The following is a 21,548-nucleotide window of genomic DNA, read 5'->3' as shown; positions in this document are numbered from 1 at the left end:
TACTGGGACAGAGTACCAAAAAGGAGAAAAGTGGGTTGAAAAACAAATCTTTGGAGGGATTCCCTCCAGTCTTTAGCTAAGTTCTGATGTACACATATCTGAGAAGAAAATATCTAAGGCGAGAGAAAGACTCACTGGAAAACATAGAACAAACAAATCCTGGAACTTACACAACACTGAGAACAGCACATACCCCATAAACTGCAGTGGAAAGCCTGCCTGGCAAGACAGAGAAGGACATTAAAACAACTACTCTAAATATGTTTTTATATATCCCAGAAGAATGACCATGTTAAGAAAAGAAACAGAAAGTAAACAAAATACTCAGGTATAACTTTTAGAGATGAAAAATACAATATCTGAAATTTTAAAAATACACGATGGGATTAACGGCAGATTAGATGTTGCAAAACAAAAATCAGTGTACTCAAAGTTATAGCAATAGAAACTGTTGAAAATGAAAAAGAAAAAAGTGGAAAATAAATAAATAGATAAAATTTCTATGTAAAAATGTCAAGAAGTCAAACACATATAAATGGAATCTCAGCTAGAAAGAATATAACAGCAAAGGCAGAAATAATATTTGAAGAAATAATGGCCATTTTTCCAAATTTGATCATACTTAATCTAAAAGGTTCAATAAGCCCCAAGTCCCATAAATATTTAAAAACTACATCAAGGCTTATCATAATAAAATGACTCAATACTAGTGATAAGGAAACATGCTTAAGAGCATTCAGTGATAATACATATTAGAGAAACAAAGGTAAAAAGAAGTACAGCAGATTTCTCATCAGAAACCATGCAAGTCAAAGTATAATTAAGTAATATCTCTAGAGTATTGACCGTAAAAGTCAACTATCAACCTAGAATTCTATACTAGGCATTTTTCTTTCATTAAAACAAAATTAAAACATTTGCAGGCAAAACAAAAAGTACAAGAAAATGTGTCTCAGTAGATAAGTCCCACAAGTGATGTTAAACGAAATTCTTTAGGCAGAAAAAAAATAATCCAGATGAAAATATGGATTAATACAAAGGAATGAAGAAGGTCATAAATAGTTTTTATACTGGTAAATATAGAAGCTAATTTTTCTCATTTTTTATTTCTTGAAAGATAATTCACTATTTAAGCAAAAATAACAATGTATTTTGAGTTTAAGAATAGATATAGAAATAAAATACATAATAACAATAGAATCAAAAGTCAGGGAGAAATAGAAATTTACTATCATAAACTTCTTATATCATATGTGATGCAGTATAATATTCTTGGGACATGGGCAATAACAACGTAAAGAAGTATATTTTAAACCATAGATCAACTATTCATAAAATAATTGTCATAGCTAGTAAGCCAAAAATAGAGATAAAATTGAATGCTAAAAATTCAATTAATCTAAGATAAGAATAAACACACACATATATTACATTATTTTTAACAAAATGTCAAGTTAATTTAGTGAAGAAATAATATTTCTTCTAGTAAAATGTTCTCAAACGACTGGGATATTCTTACATAAAAAGAACATTCACCCTTATGTCACAACATATAAAAAATTAGGCCCAAATGAGTCATATATCTAATATGAGGGCAAAAAATATAAAACTTTTAGAAAAATGTTTGTGACCTTGGAGGAGGTAAAATATGTTTGATAGAACACAAAGAGTATAAACCATAAAAGAAGAAATTGATAACTACACTGTTAAAATTCAAAATGTTTCATCTTCCAAAGACACTCAGCAGAATAAAAATTTCAGACACATATTGAGAGAAAATATTTATTATACACATATATGATAAATCACTTGTGTCCAGAAATTATAAATAACTTTTGCGACTCCATAATGAGAAGATAAACAACCTGAAAATCCAAATGGACATAGATGTGAAGGATATTTCACCAAAAAAGATACTAAAATGTCAGATAAGTACATTAAAATGCTCAACATTATTAGTCATTAGGAAAATGCAAATTAAAACCACAAAGAGATGCCACGATACACCCACTGGAATAGCTAAAAGTAAAAAGACTGACAATACTATTTTGGTGAAGATGTGGAGGAATTAGAACTCTCATACATTGCTGGTGGAACTGCAAAATTATACGGCCACTTTCGAAAATAGTCAATTTCTTATACAGTAATTGACAAGGTTAAACATACACTTATGACCCATAATCTCACCCCTAGATAGTTCCTAAAGAGAATTGAAAATACATGTCCACACAAAGACTTGTACAAGAATGTTCACAGCAGGACTATTCAAAATAGTTACAAATTAGAAACAATCCAAATGTCTATCAATAGGTAAATGGATAAGCAAGTTGAGATATATCTATGCCATGGAATCCTACTCAACAATAAAGAGGAAATTAGTAATATGCCCAAGAGCATGAAGGAATCTCAAAATTATTTTGTCAATTGAAAGAAATCAGACACGAGACTACATTCTGTATGATTCCTTCTATGTGAAATTCTAGAAAAAGCCAAAGTGTAATGCCGTGGTTGCCTGTTTCCAGGGGTTGCAGAGGAGAGACTGCAAGGCGGTACTAAGAAACATTGTGCAAGCATTCTACATCATGATTGCTTTGGTGCTTATGTCACTGTATAGAGTTATCAAAATGCATCAAATAAACACATAAAATTGGTGAATTTAATAAAGCTAATTTGAAGAGCACATATAAATTACTAAGTCCCTTCCCCGGCATATTAAACTGGAATCTGAAGAAGGTGGAGCCCAAAACCTAAAGTTTTTAAAACCTCCCCAGTTTTATGATGTAGACAGATAAGTGGTTATGGAGAGAGTCTAACTTAAGGAACAATTCAGTCATCAGACCCCATTCTGGTAATTAGCAAGAGAAAGTTCATTGGTAGGCCCCAGGCAACTCTAGACTCATAACCTTGAGTTATGTTTAAATGCTCCTACTTTGCAATTTGATTAGTCAGAAAACTGGAACATGACTGTGTTTTCAGAGGGCAGGTCAGTAGGCCAATTTGGGCAGCAGGAGAAGACACCAACACAGGAAATAAAGAGAACTGCAAATTGTTTTTTACTACTCCGACTACTATTTACTAATCTCAAATGTATCTGTAGTTTAAGACAAAAACCTTGAAGGCAAGTAAATTTCAAGAAAGAAAAAAACAGAGCTGAAATGGTAGAATAATGGACAATAGAGTTAACCTTTCACTTTGTCTTCCCTTTCAAATATGCCCTATAAGCAGTTAATTCATAGTGAATGCCACATGAGTGCAAATCCCTGATCTAGGCATCATAAGGTAGTGATTCTGAAAGCTAATTCATCAGATGGGGAAAATAAAAAAAGAAATAAGGTCCAAAGTCCTGACCAAGAAATTGTATTGATGGTCTAAGGTGAGATCAGGGAATCTATTTTTAAGTGTGTCTGCTGATTCTGATTTAAACCCAGGTAGGAACTGCCACAAGTGCTACAAGAACATGTTAAGATAAGTTCCATATTGTCTCTGATCAGCATCAAAGACAAAATGAGCTAAATCATAATGACATCCTTTTCCATCTATTCAAATTGGGTAGTGCCATACAGACGCAGACAGCACCAGAAATCCTTTTCCTCAATGTTTTAATACCCTAAAGGCCGGTAAAGACCATGAAAGTGGAATCTTTCAGGTTTCAGATGTCCGGTATCTGAAACATGAGACTATAGGTGTTAGAATATAGGAAGGGTTTATAATTACCAACTTTAAGGTATATCAACCACCTCAGTTATTATGGAAATCCTGACCAATTCTGTGTCAGAGATCTATACACACGATACCTGTTGATATCTTACAAATAATATTTATTCTCCAGAGTATTCTAAACAAAATTCCTTCTCCTTCCCAAGCAACATTTCTCAGTCTTTTTCTAGCAGTGTAATTTTCCACAAAGCTCTCATTAATCTGTCTGTAGAGCAGTAGTGTTTTAAGAAAAGTATAGCCTGTCTGCAGGTTTGTAATAATTTCCCGCCCTTGGGAGCTGAGAAAAGGCCAAGTCGTATATCTGTAAGTCATGACCATTATGCATCAGAAAATGCTTATCTGCCTTGCTGGCCTTCTGATTATAATCCATTTTTGGAGATGTCACACTTCAATGAAAGTCCACATTCTCTTTAAAATAAAATCTTTGCAATTTTTCCTGAATGCTGTAAACTTTAGAGTTTTCCCCATTTTTTTTCCATAGTGGAAACATGAAACTAAAATAACTCATATTTTATTTTTAAAAAGTATATGAAACATAACACTGTGGTATATAATCTTATATTTCAAGGATATAGAGGTCACTTTCCCAAATGTGTGTTCTGAAAGAAAAAGACCCCAAAAGGTACACAGTAAAAACCAAGTATTTCATTTGCTTTTAAATGAAACTGTAGTCTTCTTTCCAAATAAAGCAATTGCTCCATTTCAACCATTTTTTACACGTGTGTTTGATGTGTTTGTTGTGTTTCAACTAAAAAAGCATGAGAATAAAATTTTCTTGGATCAAGTTTTAGCTAAAGGGCTGGGGGTGGTGTTTCTCTGCAGTGAGGAGTGATAGAAAGTTGGCCTAATGAGTGAGAAGATCACAGAGTTGCGAGAAGCAATAGATAAAACAGCACACAGTAGTAAGGGACAAGCAATGGAAATGCAAGAACTGTAAAAAAAACAAAAGATGTAGTCATAATCCAGTAAAAAGGGCTAGCAAATATATAAATAAATATGGTACACCTAGTATGTCTAGTCAAAGACTCCTAACAAGGCAGAATGTGAACTTACAGTAAAGGCTTTCCAAGATGAGGAAACCAGGGTGGAGGCTCAGGATAATGCCAACACTAGGCAAAGGACTAAAGTCAGGAGGCTCTCACTCACCCTGAAAGAATAGTGTGTCTTTAGTGGAGCTAAGGTACCGCCAAGGGACCTATTAGTGAGACCCAGTGATGACTCACCAGGCAAGCAGGCATTTTGTGATTAGACAAATAAGACAACCTAAATGGGTTGTTGTTCCAGTTTTACAGACGAATTGTTCAGATACAGGCTGATTGAAGAGCATCAACCCTTACCAAACTAGGTAAAATTTACTGATTCTAGACTATCAAAGGGAAATCAGGGGTCACATAATGAGGCTACATGCTCTCTCTACTAGCTATCAAGCTTTTTGATGTAGTTATTAAAAAGTTATCATACCAAAACACTATGCTAGGCATGAAGGAAAATAAACAACTGTATAAAACTTGGTTCCTACAGTTGAGGAGGTTACAATTCAATACCTATATATGTATATGATAATATGGTTCAGTAGCAAGTTTGAATATTGACTCCACCACTTATTAAACTTAGGAATTTGGAGTAATTATTGAACTTCTCTGCTTTTCAAGTCAACCTTTCAGGGCTGTTTTTGGAACTAGAGACAACATATATTAATAGCCTAGTACCTACCAAACCCTCAATAAATGGTAGCTATTTTTTGTGCTCATACACATAAATTATTCTCAGTTTTACTTTCTTCAGATAAAAAAAATTTAAGAATTAGAACAGATCCATCAGTTAACTATTAGAATTTTAATAATTATAACTTAGAATTTTAGAGAAATAGCACTCATTCCAAGTTGACTTCTACATAAATATAGTTCTATAGATAAAGCCTGGTGTGCAAAGAGAATGACATTGTAAAGTCCCATGTTAAGATAAAGAAATGAGCTGGAAAAGAGGTTAAATTAGTTATCCGTTAATGAATTATCATAGGAAATATTTAAAACTAAGCATGAAATAAAAGAATGCAAAGAAATAAAGAATAACTAGAAATGTAAAATAATTTTCTCATAGGAGATACTTTAGCTGATTTTCCCAAAGAAGGTGACTCTAAACAGTGAAATAAATCTCTGAAAGGGAGAGCAAGTTAAAAGGAAACTAAGATTAATGCCAATATCTCTTAAACAAAACAATCATGGTAAATCTAGAACTCTTATCTCATGTTTTGTTTTGTTTTTCCATTACCCCACAAACTTACTAATTAACAGCACAGATTCTGATGTTGCAGTCCCTAACTTCAAATCCCAGCACTGGCACTGCAGCACTTTTTGACAAGTTACTGTACTCCGTACATTGAAAGGGGAATAATATTAGTACCTATCTTATCACATTGTTGTGACAATTAAATGAGTTATGTGCAAAGTTCTTAGAACAGTGCTTATATATAGTAAGTCCTAAACAGGTATTATCAGACGCAGGTACATCATCAGCATCACAATCATTATTGCAATTATTATTATAGTGAGCATAATTCTGAGAAGCATCTTAAATAAAGCTTTCATAGAGACAAGAAGAAATGATTCTTCTGCACAATGATTAACTTGATTGTGATTAGTTAATTTGCTTGGTAAGAATACTATGCTAATTTATTCAAAGTCAAAGGTTTGATTCTCCCCTGGGGCTGCTGGCTATATTTCATAACAACAGATTTATCCTAATACTGACCAGCTTATTCTATGAATTCTGGTTTTAACAAAGTGGCTGGTGAAAAAATTGATCAGCCCAAATTAATGAATAATATTAGATAAGTCTATAAATACATCCCTACTGATCTTAGATTAGTCATATTGTCTTAATATATTATAAATTCTAGGACAGGAAAAATGTTTAAAGATGATGTGGAGCCAAATACTTTATTTTAATAGAAAAAAATAGGCTCCAAGACAAAAAGCTACTAAGTAAATAAGATCACATAATTGCTTCATGGCATAGCTAGAACTCTTAGTCCATGTTTTGTTTTGTTTTGTTTTTTCATTACCACCACATTTTTTCAATATATAATATTTTTATTCTCTATGAGGACTTCCTTTTTTAAAAGTCTATTTTTCTATCAGTATAGTTCATTATTCCATTCTCAGCAGCTCATTCCAAGTGGTCAAATATGGAGCTTTGAAGGCCTTTGTAATGACTTTGTTATGAAATAAATAGGAGGTCATTTTAAGGCATTAGGCATGTAAGGTGATGAGTGACACTACTTGACTTAATTTCTTAGAAGATCACTTTGCCTTCTATGTTAAGACTAGATGGCCAAGAGGTCCAATTCTGAGGTTATCACAATAAGCCAAGGGAAAATGATCGTGGCTTGGACCAGGATGATAGCAGAGGAAGTGGTGACAAGTTGTCCACATCTGAATATGTTTTGATGGTAGTGCCAAGAAGAGTTCCAGGTACATTGCATGTGAAGTGTGAGAGAAAGTAACAGACATGGAGACGAGGGCATGTAGGTCTTCATTTAAAAAGTCCTAATTTTTTTTTAACCAAATCTCTCCTGCTGCTATCTACACCATGATTTACTATATGAAAAGAAGTTCATGACCACCTACACAATGCCCCTCTTGTGACTCTGGCAGTAGCCAGAATCATACCGTGTGTTATGAAAGAAACCAAACAATGGCTTCTGATCTCAAAAAACTTCAACATTTGGTAGATAAAATCCCTTAGAAAGGGAGGGAGATATATTTGACAGCATTACTAATGTAGCTAGAAGTTGTAGCTTGAGGTTAAACTGTAGCTATTCTGGACATGTCTGCTGACATGAGGGAACCAAGCCCACCACATGTCCATTGACATGAGTGACAGAGCAGCATTTAGGATAGAATCCATCCCCGATAAAGAGAGGGAATCAGCCACCTGAAGGGAAGGCTACTTCTAAGGATGGCATCGTCTCACTACTTGGCTCTGTCCCCAGCTCAGCTCCTTATGAACTCATATCTGAATGTCATGGAAGGGAGAGAAAATCGTGAGCAAAAAAAATTTTAAAGGCTGCTTTCATTAAAATTCTCTAAGATTCGAGATTAAACGCCAACACCATTTTGATAGACACTCGTGGAAAGTAGCCCAGAAGAACAGAGAGACACTTTCCTTCACTTGGCAAAGAGTATGGTATAGCTTTGTCATCTCAATGATTCCATGCATCAGTGACCGTAACTATTAGCACAGAAAGCAGTGTCCTCAGAAGCTCAGGTGTTCATTGCAACAATAGCTCCCTCGGATATGTCAGTGGAATCCAGCAGAGGTGGGGCAGGTAAGAGGAAAAGAGGTAGACATCACATGTAGCTGACCTGTTCATAGACAAGCACATAAACAAACACATGTGCGACTCTCAGAAATACTTGTATGAGTTCAATTGCATTATTAGGAGGTAAAATAAAAGAGCTAGAAAGACTTAAGTTGCCATTATTATTCTTGTCCAGCTCACAATGGTGACAGGATACATTTTTCACACTCCAATTACACACCGCACAATTTTGTGTAATTATGTTTCATAATTAGGTAGTCTATATGCCCCGAAGCTCACAGGTTTGCCACATCTTTTCAATATCTCCAGAACCCAGGTAGATAGCCTTTTTTGAGGATATTATAAAAGGAATAAATTCTGCAAAACAGACTATTGTTGTTTTGTAAATTATAAATATGATAATTTTTTAAAAACAAGCAACCTTCCTAAAAGCAGTCATGTTACAGAGTAATGGAAAGGCCTGAATGTCTGGACACCCTCTGTCCTGGTGCATATATTACTCTACGTAACACTTCAACAATACTGCTTACCTTCTTTTCACTCCTAAAAGAAATAACATTTCTTATTTAAATACTCCTTAGAAGACCTGCTTTCTTATGAACATTGTATTGGCTTCCAAAAACTGCACCATGTTGAAGACGCCAAGTTGACTCTGTGTGCCAGTGTGCCAATTTTGCCCACATTTAATAATTATCTTAATCATGAATTACAATTTGACCTTGGCTCCACACCTCCTCATGCTTGGAGAGTATCTCTGTTTCTTTATTCATTTATTTGTATTTCTATCCTATTTTCTTTTAAAAAGTCCCTGAAGTGTCTTATACCTCTAATTCCAGGTGATGGCAAAGTTAGTGTTCCTAGAACTGCAGTCATTATTATAAACACAAAGACAGAAGGGAAAGGTCCAGTGAGCATGTCCACACCAGTACTACCTAGCTTCCAGAGCAGATCAGTGGTTGAGGCTCTTTAATGGGTGTGATATGATTGTAGTGTACCCAGAAGAAGAGATGGGAAGAGACAAAGAGCTTCGGAAGATGAGTGTGATAGGGTTGAAGATCAGTAAAGATCAGGTAAACTCAGTAGGTTCCTGGGGAAAATTGAGCAGGTTATTTATGCAATATTAGAAGCTGGCAAATTAAACAAGATATCTGTTAGGTCAAAAGCCCTATGAAAAATCCAGTGATGATGACCATCTATTGCCAAACAAGTACACGTGATTTAGAAAGAGAACAGAAATTTTGGGAGCCACCACCAGCAATTCCAGAAATCACATGCAGAAAGCATCAAAATTAGCTATCTCATAAATGTGACAAGATGATATATTATAAAATTCCACAGTTCCGTTGCATATCTTCACTTGTCTTTAGCCAACTCTGTAAATTTCAAATCTTAATACATATTTTCCATTTTCACTGCTGTCCTTTATCCACTGATATCTCAATAAGATGTTCATGTTTAGGAGGTAGGAAGACATAAGCATCGGCTTGGGTGTGGAGAAAGCAAGTGAAACGAATAATTCTCCAGATCAAGACATATTCTGCCAAACAGCTTTCCATCTTTTTTTTTTTCTGAAAAAGTATCAGTATCTTGTTATATGCTGCTCTGCTCTTGTTTTTCTTTCTTTCCTTTTTTTTTTTTTTTTATAGTTAAGGTCTCACTCTGTCACCAAGGCTAGAATGTAGTGGCACCAATCATAGCTCACTGTAACCTCAAACTCCTGGGCTTAACCAATCCTCCCTCCTGAGCCTTGTTCTGCTGTTGTTTAGCAGGAAGATGCCAATATTCACATTAACAGTGAGATCCAGAACTAATGTTCAGCTCAGCACTGCACATCTCTCCCACTTTGGAGTTAGCAAGTCTAGTTTTGTGAAAGCAAGCATATGTGTTTCAAAGTGTGTGTGTGCATGTGTGTGTGAGAGAGAGAGAGAGAGAGAGAAACTTACCTTCCAATGAGTGAGAACTCGCCCACGACGCCAAGGCGCCGCATGGCGCTCAGGAGTCCTCGCACTGTCATGCCTTCACAGAAGCAGACCACCACTCTAGCCTTGGGAAGCCTCTCTCGGAGTTTGCGCAAGAGTCGGTCAAAGCTCTTCTCCCCAGCGTTGCTGTAGATTTTGTCAGAATGGGCGATGCAGAGGCCTTCCTGGGCAGCCAGCTCTTTGAAAGCGTCCATTCCGCTCTCCCCATAATTCCCTGTCCAGAAACAATCAGCAGATGTTCAAGACAACTGTAGCAATAACACTACTTACACAATGGAATAACAACTTGTTAGTCACAGGAATGGAGAGAACGGACTTGCCAAATAATTTGTAAATATGACTGAGACTGAAGGAAGATCTGGATGGATTAAAGAGAGTAATCAAATGTAACCAGACAATCAACTCTGTGGAAATAACGAGAGACGATCTGAGCTAGGGAACCTATAATGAGACATGTTTTATAAAATGAAGGACTGCTGCCCTATTTTACAACCATTATTAATAGTTCTTGTCCCAGATTTTAACCACGTAGGAGAGATCAGTGCATTGGACTAGGGAGGTCAAAGGAGCATGAAGAGAAGCTCTGTTTATTTGAGGACTTGCTTCAGCTGGCTGCCAGGTTAAGAGACAGACACTCTTGGTAACATAAAGTCCTGCAACGTTTCCACGAAGAATGAGTAAGCAAAATAAATGGAACACCTGGCCAGGCCAGAGATCAGCAGACCAGAAACAGCTATAGGGCTTTGTCAAAATCCACCATCCTCTGACAAAGTGATGGGATTATGAGAGGTTTGTGTCTTATATTTTGATTTTTGTTTTATAGCATTCTTGTAATAAAATACACTTCAAAAAACTGAAAACTCATAGAAATCAATGAGATAAATATTACACTTTACAAGTTCCTTGTCTCTCTATTCCACTGATGATTTTAGCCCCCATTTTATGAGCCTCTGTGTCTCTATTCCTCTCCCGAAGTTTGGGGATTTTCACTTGTATGTGGATGATACATCTGATACCACGCCCTCACGATTTCTCAAACTCTCCCCTTCCACTGATGTTTCCTGTAACCCACACATGTCCAGGGTCACAGTTTTGACCATGTTATCACAGATGTTTCTAATACCTCTGAATGTGGATGTCAAACATCCATCTCTGCTACCTCATCTTATCATACAAACTCATATATTCTACTACCTCTACTGCAGCACTTTTTCAACCTCATCAAAATTTCAAATCCATTAACCTTCCTATTTTTTCCTTCCATCCTCCCTCTTGTTTCCTTCTTAGCCCAGCTTAGATTTCATAGTCTACCTCTTAATTGCTTCTTGCAAATTCCTTAACTCTCTTATGTTTTCCTGACATTAATGCTAGTTAAACCCAACCATCTACCTATTCCATGTCTACACCTGAGCACCTAAATATGGCTAAAAAAGACACAACCTTGCTGAATGGTTTTATTTAAAATTCATCAGCACACATACCAAAAGGGATATTCAATAGCACAAGGAAATTATACTATATCACTCCTGTAAGTAAATTTTCTTACAGAAGGAAGAAATTATTTCATTAATGATTAAATATTAAATATTTCATTAATTATTTCATCCTTACTCTTCTCTCTTCAAATTTCCAAACTACCAAAACCATTCCCACTCCCCATTTTGGCTTGGTCGTCATTTCATATTTCAATAAGAACATAGAAACAGTCGATCAAAAACTAGCTTTGCCTCCCACTACAACATCTATAAACATTTCTTCACTGGCATTTATATTATCTATCAATATTTCTGTTGTAAATTTGAACTGTGTCTACTTTAGGTTAGAGCCAACTCCTGCTCACGGACACTAGATCCCATCACTTTTTGTCTATTCAAGGAGTTTCTCCTACAGTCGTTCCCTCTCTTGGATAATCAATTTCTCCTTCCTATCAGTGTCAATCAAAAAGAAAAATACCCCTGACCTCATTGTCCCTCTTGAGTTACCCATTCTTTGGTCCTGTTTATAGCAACAATAGTTGCCTACGTCAATGTATTTGCTTCTTCTATTCTTTCCTTTTTAGCATTTTTTTCTCTTTGTCTTAGGTGACTTCTAATTGATATACAAAAACTGTACACATTTAATGTATACGTCTTGATGAGTTTGGACATAGGCATACCCATCACCTCAGAATCTTCTCTTATCAAAATCTTCTCTTGTCAAGATCAGCAATAATCTCCCTGTTTCCATATCTTGTGATCTGTTGTCTTCATCAACCACCCAGTTGCATTCAACAGTTGGCCATACCCTCCTGGAAACATTTTATTCTCTTTATTTCTGTGATACAACCTTCTCCTGTTTTCCTCACTTCACTGGTCACTCCTCAGTATGTTTGTTGGATTTTCTTTCTCTGCTCCAATTGTCATACCAGGACTCAATCCTGAGAAATTTTGTCTTTTTCATCTATACTCTCACCATAGGTACTCCCACTCTGTCACATGCATTCAAATGATATTTGAATGCCACTGTTGAATCCCAAATATAGATCTTCAGACTGGACTGCCCCTGGGATCAAAAGATTGGTTTATTTAGTTGCCTACCTGATGGTATCCATTTATAGACACTTTTAACATATTTGAAATAAAATTATTTCCTTCTCTACCTTGCAAATCTACTTCTTCCAGACATCTATTAGTACATGATGCCATTACCCACCAAGTTGTGCAATAACAAAATTTGAGAACTACTTTTATTTCTGTCTTTTTCTCACATTCCAGGACCATTCCTGTAGCCCTTATCTCTAGAATGTTCTTAATCCTTTCTCTCTCCTCTGTTTCAGCCTCTGCCACTCTAAACTGTGTCTTAGGTCAGGTTATTTAAAAACAGAGCCTAATATGAAGATTATTGTTCAAGTAATTTATTGAGGAAGAGAAGGCAAAGAGAAGCAGGGAAGAACAGTAGGAAAGAGCTAAGCAGAAACATCATTTAAGCTAAAGAATAGCTTCAGGCTGACAACACAATAAAGTGCTAGAGCACATTACACCAGAGAGTTAACCCCACCTCCAGGCAAGGGATCCCCTTGTCAGTCAATCATTGGCTAAGGTCCACAAGAAGGAAGACCAGGTACTGCCTCCCAGGAAGCTGGCAACTGGGACTGATAGAAACCTACTTTCTTTTGAGCTGGAGTCTCACTCTTGGTCGCCCAGGCTGGAGTGCAGTGGCACAATCTTGGCTCACTGCAACCTCCGCCTCTTGGGTTCAAGTAATTCTCCTGTCTCAGCCTCCTGAGCAGCTGGGACTACAGGCATGTGCCACCACACCTGGCTAATTTTTGTATTTTTAGTAGAGACAGGGTTTCACCACATTGGCCAGGCTGGTCTTGAACTCCTGACCTCAGATGATCAACCTGCCTCAGCCTCCCAAAGTGCTGGGATTACAGGCATGAGTCACTGTGCCTGGCCGATAGAAGCCTACTTTCATGGTAGCTAGGAGACTGGCACACACAGCAGGTAAAGGAAATCTGGGTGGGCAAAGTATAGTATCCTCTACACCAAGTAAATATCAGCTCTTCCCTAGACAAGTGCCTTAGGCTCCTGATTGGCCTCCCGGCATCCATTCTTGTTCTCAGTGATTGATTTCACACCTAGCAACCAGAGTAATCTGTTAAAGTGTAAATCTGATTTTGTCACTCCTTTACAGAAAGCTACACTTGCATTCCAACATGCTTGGAATAAAATGGAAACTCCTTTCCCTGGACTACCAGGCTGTGCATGGGCTTCTCCATAAGACTGGAGAAGGTGAGGGAGGGAAAGTGAGAAGAGATGAGGTTGGAGAAATTGGAAGGTTCATCCCAGGAGCCTTTTCTCTTTTTCTGTTGGGGGAATACCCCAAACTCATGCATGCTATTTCCATCACCTGAAAAGATGCTGTGCTACTGGGTGATCTTATCAGTCATATCATGAAAGAAATATCACCTCCTTTGAAAAGCCTTTCCTGATCAGTTAGCTTAAAGCAACCTCTAAGTAAATCCTGGTCATTCCCCATGCTTTTATCTCAGTATAGTCATGTGACACTTTACCACAGGGATATGTTCCGAGAAATGTGTTGTTAGGCGATTTTGTCATTGTACAAACATTATAGTGTGTTTCCACAAACATAGATGGCATAACCTACTATACACCTATGGTATATCGAATAGCCTATTGCTTCTAGGCTACAAACCTGAACAGCATGATACTGTACTGAATACTGTAGGCAACTGTAACACAGTGGTAAGTATTTGTGTATCTAAACATAGAGAAAGTACAGTAAAAGTACCATATTATAATCTTATTATGATTGTGGGACCACAATCATATATGGGTGGCCCATTTTTTCCCAAAATGTCATTACTGGTGCATTGCTGTACATATTACTGATTGTTTTATTTTTCTTTTTCCCCTAGAATGTAATCTCCACGAGAAAATATTCTTATGGCTTTTTCAATGATGTACTCATGATAGTTCTAGATACTTAAATGCACAGCAAAGGTGCATTTGTTGTATCAGCCCAATGGAAAAATGGGCAAAAGTTATAAGCAAAAGCAATTTAAACAAAATAAGTAAAAGTGGGTAACAGGCATATTAAACAAATCACTGAACAGTATTTGCTATCAATAGAGTACCTTTAAAATGAAACATTATTTTTTTACCTAATAGAATGCTAGAAGTTCAAAGATTAATAATATTCAGTGTTGGCAAGGTATAAGTATATACACTGTTGGTGAAAGCAGTTCTAACTTTTGGTGCACAATTTGGCAGTAGTTTTCAAAATTTTTTAAGATAAATATCAGGTAAATGCAGCAATTATTTAAGAAAATAATTGTAAAAATATGAGTATTCAGAAAGGACTTGGGACTTCAATGTCAACATCTGTAAAAGTTTCATGAGCATTGTAATTAAATCTAATAAGACATTCCTGTATTTTTTAAAAGAAGCTTTCTTATTTCCTTTTTTATAACATTAAATGATCAAATTAATGCATTTTTCTCTTAATTCAACCACCTTCAGTAACCTAATTCAGTCCAGTGAAGCCCAAAAGAAGCATTAACACATCACAAAATCCTCAGCTCCAAAGACTGTGGAAACATGTCACGACTCAAAAGACAGGCGTTGACTGATTACAAGGGAGAAAACCACACACAGCTGGCCAGCGAATGGCTTATTCATCTGCAGAAGAGGGCGCGAGGAAGGAAGTCAGATGCCACTTTCTCACAATACATGCAGGTTCAGGAATCTGCAAGGTAAATAGACATCACTAGCAGACCCTCTCAGCAGAAGTCACTGTCGGCCTGTCAGAAGATTGTGTTACAAGGAGAATGATTTTAAACTGCAGGGTGCCCACCCTTGGACTTCAGTAAAAAAAAAGATTTTGCTCCTTTTTGAAAACACATGCAGGTTAAACGAACAAGAATGCTCTTTGCATTAGAATAAGAAAATCCTTGTGTTTTAAACCTAATAAAGACCCTTAGGCATACTCAGAAAAACAGATCAGCTTATAGACAAGGAAACTGAGGCACAGAGAGGTGAAATATCTCACCAATGGGCATGAAGCTTATTGATATGAGAACTGGAACAGCTCTGTCCTGATTCTTAGGTTACTTCTTATTTCTGTTAGTAGCAAAAAGCAATTAAACATGTATGTTTCATAATCTAAAATGTCTGGATGAGTTAACTGGTTTCATGAAATGTTTGTCCCAATTTCTTTATTTATATGTTCTTGTTTGAACAATTCTTTTTGTTGTTGCTGTTCAACTTTTAAGTTCAGGGGTGCATGTGCAGGATATGCAGGTTTGTTACATAGGTAAACACCTTCCTTGGTGGTTTGCTGCACAGATCAACCCATCACCTTGTAAGCCCAGCATCCATTATCTATTCTTCCAGATGCTCTCCCTCCCTGCACCACTTCCCATGACAGGCCCTAGTGTGTGCTGTTCCCCAGCATATGTCCACGTGTTCTCATCTGAACAGCAATTCTTAACTACACATATTGATAGAGAGCTGAGTATTATGCATTTGACTATGTTTAAACTCTCCATTTCTCTCATGATACCTAAAAGGCTCCAAACTTACATATAAATTCCCATGAGTGCAGCACTAATGTAGAAAGAACTTGTCCTTTTATCAATCTTTACTTTAAAAATTGTATTTGTACACATTATCTTAGTTGATTCTCAAAACAACCCCATTATACGCATCGTATTGACAACAGTGTTAGATGCAAAGAGCATACAAACTGAAAAGGAAACCACCTCCCATTGAGCTTAACATTCTATTACTTTCATTTACTAAAAATAGAACTAATGACATGACAAGGACAACTGCAAGTATCTAATAGAAGTGCTATGGGTTAAGAATCAGGAAAACTGTCTAAAGAAAGTGTCACTTGTTCTGAGTCTTAAAATATAAGCAGATTCTTCATAAAGAGAAAGAAACTAGGGGACATGTGCTCTTTGGCTATCTACCAGGTCATGAGCAAGCAATGTCAGGCTGAAGATAGTACACTCAGCCACGAGCCCACCCTCTGCCTTTCCCCTACCCCATTCTGCCACTTAGGCTTCTTCCTGCTTTTGCTGGCTTGAAGAATTTATCTAGATAATTCTCTGTGTCTAGTATCTGTAGCTCTGAAAGAAAGTTGTGAATATATAAAAAAGTGATCTATAATAAAACACTTAAGAAATAAAAAGGCTATGTAATTGTAAACACTCCGGGCCGGTAGAGAGCTGCATATTTTCTTTGGATTAGCAAATGTTTTATTGAACTCTTAACCTGAAAAATTCCCTGTGCTCTGCCCTTTAAGAGCTGCCAAGAAATGTTAGACATTGACTCTCCCTTCAATTTGATGAAAATTTACTATGTGTCTGGCACTGGGATAAACACCTAAGCATTTCATTTATTCATCATAATAACTCCATATAGAAGTTATAACCCCTCTTTTACAAGTGAGGATGTGGAAGCTCAAAGAAGTTAAGTAACTCGCCCAAAGGGACACAGTGGTGGATCTAGGATCTTAATTGGAAATTCTTGCTCATAACCACCATTTTGTACTGCTTCCTCCATGGACTTACAGTATAGATGTGAAGGCATGACACAAGCACACAAAATACAGCAGCAGTACTGAGCCATATATGCTACATGAAAAATAAAAACTACCGTCATCCTAGATTTAAGGATGGGAGAGCAGAGGTAATCAGAGAACACCTCTTCAGAAAAGTAAGAAGGAAAATGGGCCTGATGCCAAGCAAGGCATTGGCATTCAGGGTGAATGGGAGTGAATGTGAATCCATAAGAGGTATTTTTAGAGGCAGTAAGTAGAGAAGACCCAATGGAGCAGAAGGTTCATGATTTACAGAATGACACTCTGTTTAAAGATCTTTAGTGAGGCCTCTGGCATACCCCTACAAGATTGCAACGTGGTAATGTGCTATATGTTGCTGCATTGTAGAAGATTTTATAACAGACTTTATCACTGTTAAGATCCTGCCTAAAACCTAGAGAGTACAAGAGAAAGGGAAGAACAGCGTCTGACAAAGCCCATAACATACACAATTTAATATGTTGAAAAATCTTAATTTTTATCTTAGTTATGTGACAATATTTACAGAGGGTAGGTTACATCAAGATATGCTCTAAAACTAACTTCTAAACAGAACTGATGGGATATTTATGAAGGAGAACACATGGAGCTTACAAAGAAATCCTATTATTTGAATAATCATAAAAGTATTTTAAAATAATAGAAGTGGACATGATTGTTTATACCAGAGTAAAGTTAAGATAGGCACTGAAAATGGGGGTAAAATGGGATCCCAGGAGAGAAAATAATGGCTGCAACTCTGAGTTCTCTAAACTATGTATGATTTTGAAAAGTCAGACATAATTATCCAACTGGAAAAATGGAAATGTATTCAGAAAAACTGATTTATAGTGACTTAGTGGCTAAGTTTCATTGAGCCATGAAACAGATTGTGTTGCATTTCATAATCACCTGTATGAACTGCCATCATGGCAAAAAAGTAGTCACTGAAAACTAGGCTTTAAATTGATTTTTTTTCCACTCCTAAAATATTGAGGATATATTTAAAACAATCTGAGCTCCATTTGGTGGCTCAAGTAACATTTCAGCCATCATGTAGCACTTAGTTCAAATTCTGTCAGTGCATCTTCAAATACTTTCTTGGTCAAACAACTGTATTCAACATTGCTCATTCCTGCATATTTACACATCAGTTATACCAGGGGAAACATTCATATAGAGAAAATATGTAGATATTTGTTTGTACACTTTCACTAGAAAATAAATGGTTTTCCTTTGGAGAATCTGCTATCTTATACTCTAGACACTCTTAATTGCTGGGTTATTTCATGTAGTCTCTCTCATTCTCCTGTGATGATGAATCCATTCCTGGTCTGGTCCCTTGGGTCACAGATCACTCCCTGTCAACCAACTACTTTGCCTCCTATGACATCTTGGACAAACAAGAGAATGTCGCATTTAAAAAATATTTCTTGGAAAGTCTTTATTTCTCCTTCATATTTGAAGTATAATTTCACTGGGATGAATGGATAGAGAAAATGTAGTGTGTGTGTGTGTGTGTGTGTGTGTGTGTATGTGTGTGTGTGTGTGTGTGTGTGTGTTTATACAGGAATATTATTCAGCCAATAAATAGTGAAACCTGTCATTTGCAACAACATGGATTGAACTGGAGGACATTATGTTAACTGAAATAAGCCAGGCATACAAAAACAAGTATTGCATATTCTCACTCATTTGTGGGAGCTCAAAGTTAAATCTCATGGAGATAGAGTAGAAGGATGGTGAGAAGAGGCTGGGAGTGGTAGTGGGGAGAGAAGATAAAGAGGGGTTGGTTAATGAATACAAAAATACAGCTAGATAAAATGAATATCTACTATTTAGTAGCACCATAGGGTGACTATAGTTAACAAAAATTATTGTATATTTTAAAATAACTAGAAGAGTAAAATTGGAATCTTCCTAACAAAGAAATGATCAATGGTTGAAGTGATGAATATCCCAAGTACCCAGATTTGAGCATTGCACATTGTACGACTGCGTCAAAATATCACATGTACCCCATAAATATGGGCAACTATTATGTATCCAAAAATAAAAAAAAAATTTTTTTTAATGAGTAATAAAAGGTAAAACAAAAATAAGAATTTCTGTGAATAAAATTGATTTCACAGCACCTTCTGGAAAACTATTGTAATACTCAACATCTATAACTATCAGGAAATTCTTTTTTACCTAAATTTCTTACGATAAAATCTAAATTTGTTTGTTTCCTCTTTATTCTCAGTGCAGACAGATATCAGCTGGTTTAAATTATTCTTTGGGGAGAGGGGAGGTGGCCCTTCTGGAAGTCATAATTCAGATTTCTCTTCCCCAGCAGAGAAACAACCCCTATTACTTTCACTTTTCCTGGCAGCCTTTTAATTTGTTTGGTTCTGCTCTGCCACTTAATACCTAGAAAATGTTATGGGTTTCCTGCCTCCATCCAAACATCTGCTGAGTCCTCTAACACAGTCAGCATGATGGGTCTGGTCAGTCAGAGGTGAGTGAATCATCACCTGTCCCGGTGTTCCCAGGTGGTGGCATATAAGGAAATTTATATTCAAGGTCAGTGAAGGAGCTGCCTCACACAGGGCAATCAAAGAGAATAAAAGAATCTTACAAGCAATTTTCCAGCCTCACCTCTGTTCCAGCTTTGGCAGGCACAAGTATAGCACCCAAGTAGAAGAAGGAGATTTACTACAAATTGGGTGTTTTCTTTAGGTAATAGCATAGAGGCCAAGTAATCTTTGTCCTCTTGCTTCACTGTGTTCTCAGCATCGTGTTCCCATCGTGCCTTACAGCTAAATGATTGAGAGGATGAGACTTAAAGGCAAATCAACCTGGTTTGAATCCTGCATCCTCAGTAAAGAGCTGGATAACCCTAAAGTATTTTCTTTTCTAAGTTTTGGTCCCTTTTGTGTAAAATGGAGGTCATAATGCACATCCAAAAAACTCATCATGATTATTAAATTATATGTGATAATGACTTTAAATTTCCCAGAACAAAGAAAAGTGCAGGGAATATTCTCCACGTCTTTCTACAGCTGTAGAATCTGAAAGTGGACATAAGGCTTTAGCACTGACCCAGTAGCTTTAGCTTTATGCCCATGTTCCTATTTATAAAACCTAAGCTCATGATTGTTTCTTTACTGCAGTGCTTCACTGTCCACTCATGGTCACCTTGTGTCCATGACTTTCTGCCACACTTGCACAAAGAAAGTCCTTCTCTTTCTTATTTTGGGGCTTTTAGTGTTTAGGTTTAAGATGTATTGAAAGTCTACATTTATCTATGTCCAGCCTCTGTCATTGAGTCTTCTTTAAGTTACAAACACTCATGCCTCACTGTATCCATTTTAGAGCTTCACACAATGATCCACTTCATTGATTCTCTAACTTCAGTTAGCTATTTATGAAATGGAGAAAGAAGTTAAGAGAAGGCAAAATCTAAGTGGTATAAAAATACAAAAGGAGATCATCATTCTTGGAAAAAAACCCAGCATTTCCCACTGTGGTTTCCACGTGCAAGAAACAGGTTCACAGGAGCAATTCTATCTCACCTGTCCACTATCCTTACCTATGTGGTATTGGTATATAATCAAAAACAGGAAGGTTGTATATAGCAACAACAAGTTCAGAAAAATTACCTCCAAATTACACACACACACACACACACATGCTCACACAAAACTACATATACTTGTTAATGATAATATCCACTGTTGGCAAGAGTTCATGTTAATGGTGTAATACATTTTTCTCATCTTTTTGGTAAAAAATTTGTAATATTAATATCGATACTATGAAGTATGTTAAATTATGTTCATATCCTTTGACTCAGAAAATAATTTCATTTTCCATGAAGTTTCAGTCACAAAAATTATCACAGCACATATTAGAAATAATAAAAACAGAAAACAATTTGTTTCCAACAATAGGAGGTTGGTATGTATTTATAAAAATAATGCATGCAAACATTTTCAAGGATGATATAAAATTGTACTCAATGTCAGGGAAAACATTTATGTCATATTTTTAAGTGTCAGCGTGGTTTAAAATAGAATGCAAAATATAAATCCAATTTTTAAAAATATATATCAATATATTTACATATATAAAGTTTAAAGAACAAGTATAAAAATGTTAACAATCGTTTTATTTAGATGATAGAATTATATGTAATTGTGTTTTTATATTTTTAATATTTTTTGTTTCTAAGTTATCTACAATAATCAGGTATTAATTTGTTAATATAAATAAGTTTGAAATAAAAATACATAGGGATGAAAACTGAATGCCATGCCAAGCACAGCCGTTACAGGGTATTTGGGAAATTTTTCCAGAAGGGAATTGAACCGCTCATAATGCCTACATAACAATTTTTCTTCCCAAAGGAAATAAGAAATACTAATGTTGTAGTGACTGCCTTTAAGTAAAGTTGG

General features: G+C 36.2%; 1 protein-coding gene across 5 annotated transcripts in view; it reads right to left on the bottom strand.

The window, feature by feature from the left end:
- The window catches only part of GRM1 (glutamate metabotropic receptor 1), a 410,378-nt gene that overhangs the window by 268,437 nt on the left and 120,393 nt on the right, over window positions 1-21,548 (bottom strand). For all 5 annotated transcript variants that reach the window (XM_054685492.2, XM_009451747.5, XM_009451743.5 and 2 more), the window contains 1 exon segment: window positions 9,985-10,234. In XM_054685492.2, the coding sequence (XP_054541467.1) occupies window positions 9,985-10,234 (250 nt within the window).

The sequence above is a fragment of the Pan troglodytes genome, chromosome 5, assembly GCF_028858775.2.
Source record: "Pan troglodytes isolate AG18354 chromosome 5, NHGRI_mPanTro3-v2.0_pri, whole genome shotgun sequence".
In the NCBI taxonomy this organism is placed as follows: Eukaryota; Metazoa; Chordata; class Mammalia; order Primates; family Hominidae; genus Pan; species Pan troglodytes.
The sequence above is the reverse complement of the archived record's forward strand: the minus strand, read 5'-3'. Positions and strand labels throughout refer to the sequence as shown.